General features: G+C 42.8%; 1 protein-coding gene and 1 long non-coding RNA gene across 10 annotated transcripts in view; one reads left to right on the top strand and one right to left on the bottom strand.

Annotated features, from left to right (window-relative positions):
• The first annotated feature begins 2,617 nt into the window (after positions 1-2,617).
• LOC142019695 (uncharacterized) lies at positions 2,618-4,573 on the top strand. The gene is made up of 2 exons (XR_012647166.1): positions 2,618-3,815; positions 4,147-4,573. It is a non-coding gene; the product is annotated as an uncharacterized LOC142019695 (long non-coding RNA).
• An 839-nt stretch (positions 4,574-5,412) lies between these two features.
• CHRM2 (cholinergic receptor muscarinic 2) overlaps positions 5,413-12,834 on the bottom strand; it is a 128,045-nt gene continuing 120,623 nt past the window's right edge. For all 9 annotated transcript variants that reach the window (XM_075006808.1, XM_075006834.1, XM_075006826.1 and 6 more), the window contains one exon: positions 5,413-12,500. In XM_075006808.1, the coding sequence (XP_074862909.1) occupies positions 11,045-12,454 (1,410 nt within the window). In that variant the 5' untranslated portion in view covers positions 12,455-12,500 and the 3' untranslated portion in view covers positions 5,413-11,044. The remainder of the gene's footprint in view (positions 12,501-12,834) is intronic.

Below are 12,834 nucleotides of genomic sequence, written 5' to 3'. Positions count from 1 at the left end.
ACTACATCCTATTTCTGGTGCCAAACTATTCAAATACATCAGAAAAGTACCTAAACTCAAATGGTTTATTTCAAGTTACAAGCACTTGGAACAAATCAGAGACTTTTACATGTATTTTAATGGGAATTTAGTGTCGCTCTTATGAGTTTTCGCCTATGAGCAGAAATTTGGGAACAAATTGTGCTCATATAGCGAGGGATGAGTGTATTGTCATTGCTTGGGTGTGAGTCTGCACCATGGAAGTAAGAGGTAATTTTGTTAAAGCCCAGATGGCAGATGGCTATGTATCAAGGAAGACTATATATTCCTGTTTGCTTACTTTGGTACCCACCCACCCATTCTCCATTTTGCCCCTGCCCTCTCTCCATATGTTCAGAATACAGCATTCTGACAGCCCACTTGCTCACTGGCATGCTGCTGCATGCATTCTGGTTACGTACAGCAGAGGAAATTAGTCCGTAACTCAGTGTTGTGTGTGCATAGACAAGTGCATCCTGCCCTGGTGCTTTGCATTCACAAGTCCAAATACTGATATGACCAAATTTGGATTCCCAGTACCAACCTCAAAGCTGCATGAAATCTATACCAAACCCATACACCACTAATGTTAAAGTACATGCTGGCAACGAACTCATTTTGTCTTTCCTTCACAAAATATACAGAGAAGATCTAAGAAGTCTTAAACATCCAAAAGTTGGGCCTTGTGTTCTCCCTGTCACTCATCTACCGAAACACTCATCACCTGCATTTTGAGGGTGCACTGGAGCCATACAGTAGCAATTCTCAGGTACTGCAAAGAGGAAGTGCATATTGGGCAGATTGCACCAGTACAGTAAACCCTCAAAATGCACAATTTCGAGTTGCACTTAAATCCCATTAATGAGAGTTAAGCACAACTCAAAATCCTGCTCCTCCCACTCCGCCCTGGCTCAACCCCCACAGCCTGCATGGCCCTGGTTTAATTTAAGATTTGGAAACAACTTACAGACATTTGGAGCAAAGGGGGAGTATGGTAAGTTTGTTTGCCAGCGATGATATCTCCTTCCGGGTTAACTGTGAAAACAATACAATTATATAACTGGAAGGAACCTTGAGAGATTATCAGGTCCAATCCCCTGCATTCATGGCAGGACCAAAAACAATCTAGGCTGGGGCAGGCAGTAAAACATTGATGGTTTGCCAGGGTTAGCTCCTCGCAGGCTGCTGCCACAATATTTACCTGAACCACTGCAGGTATGGGAGCTTGTAGCTCCCATTGGCCATGGATTGCCATTCCTGGCCAATGGGAGCTGTGGGAAGCAGCAGGGACCAGGATACCACTTTCTGCAGCTCCCATTGGTTGGGAAAGGTGATCCATGGCCAAAGGGAGTCCCTCTATTTGCAGAGGCACAGGTAAGTACAGAAGTGGTGGCCTGCGAGGAGCTAACCCTGACAAAGTGGATCCAGCCCACAGGATGGTATCTACCCACTTATGATCTAAGCCTTCCTTTACAGGTGTTTAGCCAACCTGCTTTTAAAATTCTGTAAGGATGGAGACTCCACAACCTCCTGATGCAATGTATTCCAGTGGCTGCCCACCCTGATAGGCAGGCAGTGTTTCCTAAGGTCCCACCTAAAACTCCCTTGTTCTATTGCTTGTTGTCCTATCCTTAAAGGTTAAGGGGACTTATTGTGCTCCCTCCTCCTTGTAACACCCTTTTTGATACTTGAAAGCTGGTGTCCTGTCCCCTTTCAGTCTTCTATTTCCCAGACTAAACAAATCCAGTTTTTCACTATTTCCTCATAGGTATTATGTTCTAGACCCTTAATCATTTTTGTTGCTCTTCTCAGAACTTCTTCCAGTTTTGCCCACATCTTTCCCAAATGGTGGTGCCCTCTACTGGACAAAATACTCCAATTAAGACTAATCAGTGAGAGGAGAGTGGAATTGCTTCTTGCATCTGGCTTACAACTTTCCTTCATTTAAACAGGAAAAATAATTATCAGAGGCTACCCCGTCCCTTCACTGCTTCTCTCTTCTACGGACTGTGCCCCAAGGACTTGGGAAGGTACCCAAGCAAAGTGGAAGGACTAGGGCTGTTTTGTAGGAGCACCTTGTTAAAACACGGACAGGATCTGCACTTTTCTTCTGAGAGCAAACAGGGACACTGAGAGAGGCCAGTGTTCCCTGTGAGCTGAGTGAGTCAGGTGCTTCCCAGATGATTAGCAGAGCACCCACAGCTGTCCATAGCCATCAGCATGTCTTGGTTGGTGGGGCGTATCTACGTGTGCTGCAGTGCACACAACAAAATTTATTCTGCAGATAGATGGAAAAAAGTGAGCGGGAACATTGCAAGAGGCTGAGAAGAAGGTACATAAAGACACAGGAGGGGAAATGGAGAGTAGGGGGAGTGAAATGAGGGCTGGATGAGGATTGTAGAGTTGACCTACTTTCCACTCAGTAGGAAGGGCTTGGAGAAAACATGAGTTGACGATCACCAGCTACTAAGAAAGGGACATGCTGAACACCCTTCAATTCAGGCTGAGGGAGTTTAGATAACTGATGCCTCCCATTATTCCATCAGGGCAAACAACATAATTTGTTCAACAAGGAAAAAAAAAACAAAGGTGCCACATACAAAAAACAAGTTTGTTATTATTATTATATTTTTCTGTTTAATGCAATGCTTCAACTAGGAATACAACTCAGCAGAGGTACATACACATATATTGCATGTAATTTTCATTGTGTCTTTAAAATAGTTCAAGCCCTCATCAACTCAGTCCTTCCTTACTGTTGTGGTGGAGCCTCTCCTTCCTAGCTGGCTATGGCTCTCTTCTTCCTGCATAACATATGCTAATGTCACTGTATAGCAGTCTTTGTTTCCTCTGAACTTTAATATTACGCATGAATTCCCAGAATTGCCTCTTTACCATGCTCTTCTTTCACTGTGAGAATGCTGTATATATTATGTATATATCTATACAGTATATATAAATATATATATATATAAATATCTATAAGGTATATATAATAACGTGGATTAGCTTTACATAGCCAACTATAAAACTTGTGCTTATTTATATGAGATCAAATGTACGTCAATCAAATTCTAGCAGCCCTGGTTTGCATGATTCTCATTTCTTAATTTTGCCATATGCTTTTGGACACCATTTACATGTAATGCACTTTTTTCATACAGTATATTTCTTTTAAGACAAGAATACTGAATTTTGCAAATTAACAGTAGGTTTTTCACACCCTTGAGTTAAAAATAATAAAAAAACTAGATTTTAAGAAGAGACTAGGCCCCTCTTTGTACATACAGGTTGAAGAGTAACTGAACATTACATTGTAGTTATATTTACATTGCAACCTTATCTCAATAATTTTACACATATTGTATTATTTCTGTACATAGCCAAGGTATGCAGTTGGTCATGTTATAACACACTGCCTAAAGGTATTTACAATCTGAATATTAGACTCAGGCTCACTAACGACCTCCACAAAATGGCACCAGAAGTTTAAGGGATGAGTCATAAAAAGGTCAATTTATTACTGACCGTGGCACATGCTCATTCATTGTATTATTATCACTATTATGTGCTTCAAAAAGGGTTGGGTATCTTTGGGCTAGAAGTTAAACATGGAATCATGTGTGGAACCAAAACCTCTGAGTCTTCCCAGAGTAGATGAACAGAGGTAATGCCAGAACTTCTTCCATCTGCCTGTCTGTTTGGAGCTTTGGGAACAGAAAGTTTATCTTGTGTCCCTGCACACTGTGCTTTCTTCAGTGCCAGAAGGTGAAGCAATGTATATGTTAAACATATAGGCTACATCTACACTAGCCCAAAACATGCAAATGGCCATTTCGAAGTTTACTAATGAAGCACTGAAATACATATTCAGCGCCTCATTAGAATGCTGGCAGTCACAGCATTTTGAAATTGCTGCGGCTCACCGCCATGCGGTTGGTCCAGACAGGGGTCTTTTTCGAAAGGACTCCGGCAACTTCGAAATCCCCTTATTCCTATGGAAGTGCTGTGGCCGCCTGCATTCTAATGAGGCGCTGAATATGTATTTCAGCGCTTCATTAGTAAACTTCGAAATGGCCTCTTGCATGGCCATTTCGAAGTTTTGGGCTAGTGTAGACACGACCATAGAAACACCCTTTGTCATGAAGGGCAGAAGAAATAGGACTACCACAGTGATACTGCATCTGATACTGCCAGATACCAAAGGCTCCCAGCCTATGTCTAGTTTGCCAAGAACTGTCAGTAAAAGATACGCAAATGCATTGTGCAATTTGCGTATATCTTTTGCCAACAGTTCCATCAGGAGAGGCTTTGCCAAGATTTGGCCCATCCATACAGTGCCAAATGCCAGGCAAAAACCCTCTGTTGAGACATCCCTTCTTCCTTATGGAACGATATGTACAGGGATGCTAACAGAATGCTCCCGACCAGCAGATCTCTGCAGGCAGATCTGCAGTCTGGATGTGTGTTCTGTTGACAAAGTTTTGTTGCGAGAAGCTTGTAGTCTACACGTAGCCCTGGAGATTCAATACAGCTTGGGATATCTTACAGGAATTTTTGAATGTTCTGCTTCATTGATACCATTCGGGGTAAACTTTGCCTGCTGTATGAAAGAAGACAAATGGCAGTCTCCATACATCAGATGAAGGAATAGGTAGAGCTATGGAGTGGCGTGGCCTACAATTTCTTCTTAAAGAAGCAGCACATTGAAATATGGGTGTGCCAAATCCACCAGCTCCCTCTCCAGTTCAATCACTATTTACTATATGTACTTATTTACTAACACTACTAACTAGGAAATACTAATATGAATGCAGCAATGCTACTTTCTTTCCCCCTCTGTAGTAAAAGGAAAGGAGGTTGCAGAAAAATGAGGGCAGTACAACTATAAAGAAAATAATTGCCAGACATTGGCTGCAGTGTGTTACTGACCAAAACTAGACTGGCTCTGGTTAAATTCCAAGGATTAGGATTTCCTGGGGTAGGGAGGTGGGAATCAGAGAGCACTTAGAATATGTTAACAGTACCTTGATATTTCAGATGGATAGTGTGGGGGAGGGGTGGGGGGCAATATAGCATGTCATGATGCACAAACCACTGCATTTTGTTTTGTCATGTAATATTTCATTATAACAACATGCAGTCACCCTTCTTACCTACATTGTTTCTGGTTTGGAGCAGATACATTTTTCAGAATGGGACAGGAGAGGATTGTCCTGCCTACATGTTTTTTTTTTTTTTCCATCTAAAATTGAAACATTTAAAGGGGATCTTGATTTGAGGTTACTATCTCCAGCAGAGCATTTACTACCGTGGAGTTGAATCAAGCTGCCTTGTGCACTACAAAATGGCATGGACCAGCGCAGAAGCATCCCTGTACTAGCACTCACTGGCTGCGTCTACATGTGCACACTACTTCGAAGTAGCGGCACCAACTTCGAAATAGCGCCTGTCATGGCTACATGTGTTGGGTGCTATTTCGCAGTTGAAATCGATGTTAGGCGGCGAGACGTCAAAGTCGCTAACCCCATGAGGGGATGGGAATAGCGCCCTACTTCAAAGTTGAACGTCGAAGTAGGGCACGTGTAGACGATCCACGTCCCGCAACATCGAAATAGCGGGGTCCGCCATGGCGGACATCAGCTGAGGGGTTGAGAGACGCTCTCTCTCCAGCCCCTGCGGGGCTCTATGGTCACTGTGTGCAGCAGCCCTTAGCCCAGGGCTTCTGGCTGCTGCTGCTGCAGCTGGGGATCCATGCTGCATGCACAGGGTCTGCAACCAGTTGTCGGCTCTGTGGATCTTGTGTTGTTTAGTGCAACTGTGTCTGGGAGGGGCCCTTTAAGGGAGCGGCTTGCTGTTGAGTCCACCCTGTGACCCTGTCTGCAGCTGTTCCTGGCACCCTTATTTCGATGTGTGCTACTTTGGCGTGTAGACGTTCCCTCGCAGCACCTATTTCGATGTGGTGCTGCCCAACGTCGAAGTTGAACATCGACGTTGCCAGCCCTGGAGGACGTGTAGACGTTATTCATTGAAATAGACTATTTCGATATCGCTACATCGTAGCGTGCACGTGTAGACGTAGCCACTATGTCTAAAAGAGGAAAGAAACTGCTGTTCAGTTGTTGCAATGCCCGGGAAGACATTTATTAAAGCAACAAAATGAAAGGAAACACAGCTTTGGTTCAGAGAACATGACAGAGGAGATATAGGAAAAGAAGGGGGAAAAAAAAAGACCTGAGGACCTCTGTCACTGTACAACACTGGGAAAGGAGTTTCTAAATTAAAAAAAAAGTGTCTTTTTAAATTCTATAGCCAAGTTCAATGGCAGGCAGAGGATATGATAGTATAAGGCAGAAGTTTTGTTCCCAGCCAATGGCAGTATGCCTGGGGCACAAAAGAATCACTTGATTTGGGTGAAAAAAGGCATCATCCTAGGTTGTGCAGCTTATTGTTCTACTAGCTGTGTTTTCATTGATATTTCTGGGGAGAACTTCAAAGCTGCAAAGGTCAGTTAAGCACCCAGCACTCTGTCCTTAGTTGCACAACTGACTTAGTGCACCTTTAAAAATCTGCCCCTTTAAGAGGTGTCATTTTCTGGCAATCTGTTCCTGGGTATCAATTGTACTTCTCAACCACTACTAGCATTGACTTGTGACTTTTTGAATTATTTGTATGGGGGCTTAAAATAATCAGAATAATAAACCAGAATCAGCAGCATACTCCTTTGACACAAAGCAGAAGTAACTGGCTGGTCAATGCCAGTGGAATGGCTTCTGTGTGTTGCAGGAGTTGATTAGAGCAGTCAGGGTGGCTGCTGGTTCCACCAGAGGGGGAAGGCTTGGACATTTGTGGCATTATGAAAGAGTTCTACCCATCAGCTCATAGAACCTTGCACAGCCATCAAAGCACAGGGAGTGGGACAGAATCTTCAATGAGCCCCAGATACTCAAAAGTCAGGGACTCTCTCAGGTTCACCAAACTCAGCTGCAGAGCAGCTGTAAGGGCACAGCCAGTTATGAGGTGAGGTAGAGCAAGGCAGTGACCCCCTTTGCCTGCCCTGACCCTCTTATTAGCTGTTCCATATCTGAGCCACACGGTCCAAGAGCCTGTTGCAAACACCCGCTAAATACCTCCTTCATTGGCTCACTTGTGTCACAGAGTAGCTGGCCTTCTTCTTCATCCTCTTCTCAGACAGCCATGCTGGCTGACAAGCCCAGCTTGCCTTTGTATTGTGCTAGCATCATAAAGCAGCCAGGGGATGGAGGTAATCTGGGTCTTTTACTTCAGAAACAAATCTTTATGTATTTGGCAACTGTTTCTGTTGCTGTAAAAGAGGACCTCTCATCAGGAAGCAAGATGGGATGATGATTTTGTGGCTTTAAAAATCTGCCCCCTTAAGACATGCTGTTTATTTTCTGGCACTCTGTTACATGAATTATTTAAAAAAAAAAAGATGCATGGGGTGTTCTCAAAACATTTCCACGCAGTCATCATTTTGAAGCCATCTGAGTGCGAAGAGATCTTAGAGTCCTCTTCCCAAAATAAATCATCAGAGGGTTAGTTAATGACCCCAATTTCATGTGCTTTGCACCTCCCTGGCAGCACAAAAACAGCTGGAAAATTAGCTTCCTTGGCCAGCTGGCACTTTTCTCAGTGTAAAGAGAATCTGGAACGGCATTGCAGCTAGCATGTCTGAATGTTCACAGCCTACTTTCCTGCCTTGGTAGGCAGGATGAACTGGGGGCACAGCAAGTGAAAGATGGCTAGGAGACAATGCAGCTGGTGTAATTTTGAACACATCAAGAGTATGCTAAGTGGCTCTTCCAGACCAGATGTCTGCTGCCCTGTGGAATGGGGAAGTGCAAAAGTAACTTGTATATGCTTCTCCTAGCCCTCCACACTGTACTTGCAGCCAAAATAACCAGGATGTGACCATTCACTCCAGTACCCCTTAGGGTTCACTTGATTTTGTCTTGCATGGCCCATTTTTCACACGACAATCAAAAACACGTCTATGTCCAAATGGACTCTTGTGCTCCCTAACGAATTAAGTAAAACTGCCAAACAGATGGCTGACCAACATGTTCCTTATGCTGTGAAATGCACTATCTGTTAATACAATTTGAAATAAAGTCCCTCTTTCCACAGGCTCAAAGGTAGTGATGGGTGGTAGGAAAATGCATTAGGAAGTTGTATGTTGCATTTAATTTCTTGGTGGGTGTTTGGCACAATGTTAAATTCTCTTCACATCACAGTGTGTCTCATCATATCAAGAGATGCATCAAAATGTCATGTCATGTAACTGTGTACTTTTTAACCTTTGGATGTGGCTCATGATGCTAAGTGAATTTGTAATTCATGTCCTGGTGATGGCTTGAGGTTGAGAATGGAGTATGGACACACAACAGTTGTAACAACAGGGTTACAAGTTGTATTTTTTGTGATTTCTGGGAAGAATATACTGCTCCTCCCCTCACCCGATGGGAATGTGTTATTGCAGGGATGGAGGGGCAGGCACAATCTCTTGGCAAACTTTTCTTTCCTGAAGAAAGGCATAGAAACTGAACGTATTTTCACTCTCTGATTTTTGTCTCTGAATTTTTCACCTTTGGGAAGAAAATAGGCATCACAGACTTCTGTAACGTGGCCAGATGAAGATCTAAAGGAATTTAAAACATGCCAGGTGAAAAATTGCTTTGACAGATATTCAGGGATTAATTTTGCAAACCTTACACTGAGCAGCACTTATTTAAGTGAGAGATCACAGTAAAGTTTAACTCATGGGAATTAGTGCTGTTCAGTGTGAGGGTTGCATATTCTGATCCATGGAGAGCAAGCATTTGCTATGTTAACCTAAGGCTTTGACTTACTGAAGTCTATGGAAACCTTTCCATGGACTTCAAAGAGCTTTACAGCAGACCATTAATAAGGTCATTATTTTATTTGCCAGTAAAGGCACCTTAAATTACAAGCCACTGCAATTTAAGATAGGACTGGTCAAAACATATCTGGCATAGATGCTTTTGGCCTCCCCCCTTTTTTGTTTTTTCATTGTTAATTTTCCTTTTCTGCCAGGAATTTGGACTGACACAGATCAAAAAGATCCTATTTCTAGAATGAACTAATCCGTAGTTCAGCTGAGCATCTAAAAAGGTAAATGTTAAATCTTCCAGGTTCATTTCCCTGTAATACAAACAGCTGCTATTTTGAAATTCACTTTGGAAGACTGTTACATAGAAGATATTCTGAGATGACTTAGTGGTCTATTTTTTCCCACGAACATCATTTCAGATGATGGTGAATATTTTTGGCTTACAACAAAGGAACCCCAAGGAAGTGTCACTGTAGAAGGCTACTCTTTGGATAGGAAAATCTACAGACATACTTTATTGGTGTCTGGAAGTGTCAGTGAGAGGAAGAGTATTGACATATGTGACTCTCACAGGGAATAGCTATGTATACTCTTCTGATGCACTCTGACAAATTTACACATTGCTGAGTTTTGCCATGATGTATGTCAGATATTGCAAAAGTATTTCTTCTCCAGGCTGGAAAAGTGAGGTGTGGATTGTGACAATTTTTGGATCATTTTGAAATAATTATATTATAGTCCTATATGTGTGTATAACCTCTGTTTTCCTCTCTGCCCCTTTGCTACCAATATCCCCTGATAAGTAGTGATAATATTGCTCCATGCTAATGCAAAAGGCAACATGGCCAGCACAGCATCTTTTCCATAAAGCATACATAGTCCTCACCATGTGCCTAAAAAAGATTTTGGCTCTTCATTTCAAGGACGTGCCCAGAGTTACTTGCAGATGGGCACAGTAATCAACATGTGGTTATTCTCTCCCATATGGCAAATATATTAAAAGGAATCTTCTTCCTGTTGGACATTAAGGTTGACTTTCTTATGTTAACCTATCACCTCTGGGAGCCAGAAGCAAATCCTGGACTTAATGTCTGTGACCATCAGAAATGAATATAATTTGCTCCTTACTTGTTAACCACATGCTCTCATTGGGCTAAACTTACCTCTTTGATTTGGGCCACACGGTTGTTAATTTGATGAAAATGTGTAATTCACAGCTTGCTTTGATTTTCAATCCAACTGCCCTGGGCAGGGAGAGTGCAAAAAAAGACAAGAAAAATACAACTTCCTGGGCGATGTTACATAAAAGAGCTGAAGTGAGATAAATCCTCAAAGACTTTGGCTTCTAAGGGCCTCAAGACAGACTCTGTGGTATAGCAAGCTGGAAAGGACCTCTTTTTCCCTGTTTTAATTTTCATCTTTGGCACCAGGAGACCAACTCTCTCAGCAAGAGAGAGCTGATATCCTTGGCACAATGGACAGTGAATCACTGGTGAATCCATGGTGATACAAAGAACACTTTTGTTTGATATATTTTTGGCAATGGGGGAGAGGTAACGATAATATGTTTGCTGTCCGAGTTAGCCTTCTTTAAGATTCCCCACCTGAAATACCAATTAAAAATAATTCTCAATTTTTAACTTTGGAAATAATCATTGCAAGATGAGTTTGGATTGTTCCACATGTCTCTATCTTCTCCTCCCCAATTAGTTATCTTATATTTGCAGTCAGGGAGCCCTTCCAGCTTTTTTTTTAATGTCCAGACAGACAGGTAGGCAGACAGACAGACCAGCAGACAGACATATACACAAAGATTATTGTTATTGTACAAGAATGGACAAAATCATAGACTCAAAAAGCCCTTATGCAGGGTACTATCAGAGAACAAGGAACTGGGTCTCAAGTCCATATTCCCTATGGATGCTTCAATCAATCACCACTTCCCCAAGACTCATTGTTAACAACAGTAATAATAAAAGGCTTTCAAGTGCAGTTCTCCAAAACAGAGCTGATGCTCCAGGTCAGTGACTCCACTAGGCTCCTTGACTGCATGTTCCATGCTAAAGCATAAAGTGCTGTGGCATTGTTTTTTAAAACTTGGAACGTCACCCCACTTCCCATGATTTTTTTGTTTGTTTGTTTGTTGTTTTTTTTTTACCTTGTGGCGCCTATGTTCTTGTAATGACACATAAGAAGGTGCTTAAAGGTTTTCTTAAAGGTAGCATTGCAGAGCGCGTAGCAGGCAGGGTTGATGGTGCTGTTGATATAACAGAGCCAGTAACCAATAGTCCATACTGTGTTGGGGATGCAGGAGATGCAGAAGCTATTGATGAGCACCATCACATTGTATGGTGTCCAGGTAATGATGAAGGCCAAGAGAATAGCCAAGATAGTCCTGGTCACTTTTTTTTCTCTAGAAGGGGGTGGTTTCTTTTTGGCTGGCTGCTTGGTCATCTTGACAATTTTACGGGCCACGCTGTTTTGCTTGTCATCCCCGTTTTGGCCATTAGCACCTACAATCTCCACGGTGGTGTTGGTGGGGGCACAGAAGTCACCTTTTTGGGGCTTAGTGACTATCCGGATGCACGTCAGCTTGGAATTCTCCCCTTTAGTGTGGACTTGGGAGACAGAAGCCTGGATGGCCTCTTTGGTAGCTTCATCCTCCTTCACATTGGAAGCAACAACACTGACAGATGTGGAGTCATTAGAGCTCTCCTTCTCCTCCCCTTGAATGCAGTTCTCTGTCACAGCCTCCCCAGTGGCTTTACCATTCTGAATTTTGCTGTGCTCCAACCCATCCGTGCTGGTTGCGATGTTGTTATTGTTTGGCTTCACTATTTTACCCTGGACCAAACTAGGAGAAACTGGATCCTGGTTTTGTGCTGGTTCTTTTTTCCCTTTTTTTATCCTGCTCTTGCTCGCACGAGATATCTCCCAGTAGAGGATGGTCATGATGATAACAGGCAGGTAAAAGGCTGCAATGGCTGTGCCAAAGGTGACAGCGGCATTGGAAAAAAACTGGATGTAGCACTCCCCATCAGGAACAGTTCTTCCCCCTACAATGAACTGCCAGAACAGAATTGCAGGTGCCCACAAGATGAAGGACAATACCCAAGCAGCTGCAATCATCATACCCGCCATCTTAGTGGTCCTCTTTACAGGATATGTCAGAGGCTTGGTGACACAAAAATATCTGTCAAAGCTGATGATGAGAAGGTTCATGACAGAGGCATTGCTGACCACGTAATCAAGAGCCAGCCATAGGTCACATACCACAGGCCCCAAGGGCCAGTAACCAATCACAGTGTAAAGTGTGTACAGGTTCATGGAAAAGACACCAATAATCAAGTCAGCACATGCCAAGCTGAACAGGAAGTAGTTATTGACAGTCTGCAGGTGCCTGTTGACTTTGATGGACACCATGACCAGGATGTTCCCGATGATGGTCACTAGACTGAGAGACCCTGCGACCAGGGCTATGAACACCACCTCAACAGTTTTATAGGGACTCCCTAGGGCAATAACGTCCTCAGTGGAGGAGTTTAGGTAAGTTGAGTTATTCATTTCTGTGTCTCTAACAAGAAACCCGAGGACCAATTATCACTTAAACCTGCAGAGGAAAGAAAAGAAAAGAAACATCATTATGAAATTAGCCTTTGAATTCTGGCAAATGCAATCTGGAGAAAAGTATATGGAAAGAACTCCAATGTAGCTGATTGTGGTTTAGCAGAAACACATGGACATGGTTCATCTAAAGCATTAGGCCTTTTGTAATTTCCTATTGGGAACAATATACAGAGGTGATCAAACAAAAGCTTGAATCAGGATGGAAAAATTTGCACCCGGAACTAGATTTTGGACACCTTTGTTTGCATCTTTGTTTGGATCCACTTTTTTTTCTTGTCATCTGTTATAAAACTAAGACCTCTTCACAACATTTGGAA

This window comes from Carettochelys insculpta, chromosome 1 (genome assembly GCF_033958435.1).
Source record: "Carettochelys insculpta isolate YL-2023 chromosome 1, ASM3395843v1, whole genome shotgun sequence".
NCBI classification, from domain to species: Eukaryota; Metazoa; Chordata; order Testudines; family Carettochelyidae; genus Carettochelys; species Carettochelys insculpta.
This window is presented reverse-complemented; position numbering and strand designations above follow the sequence as displayed.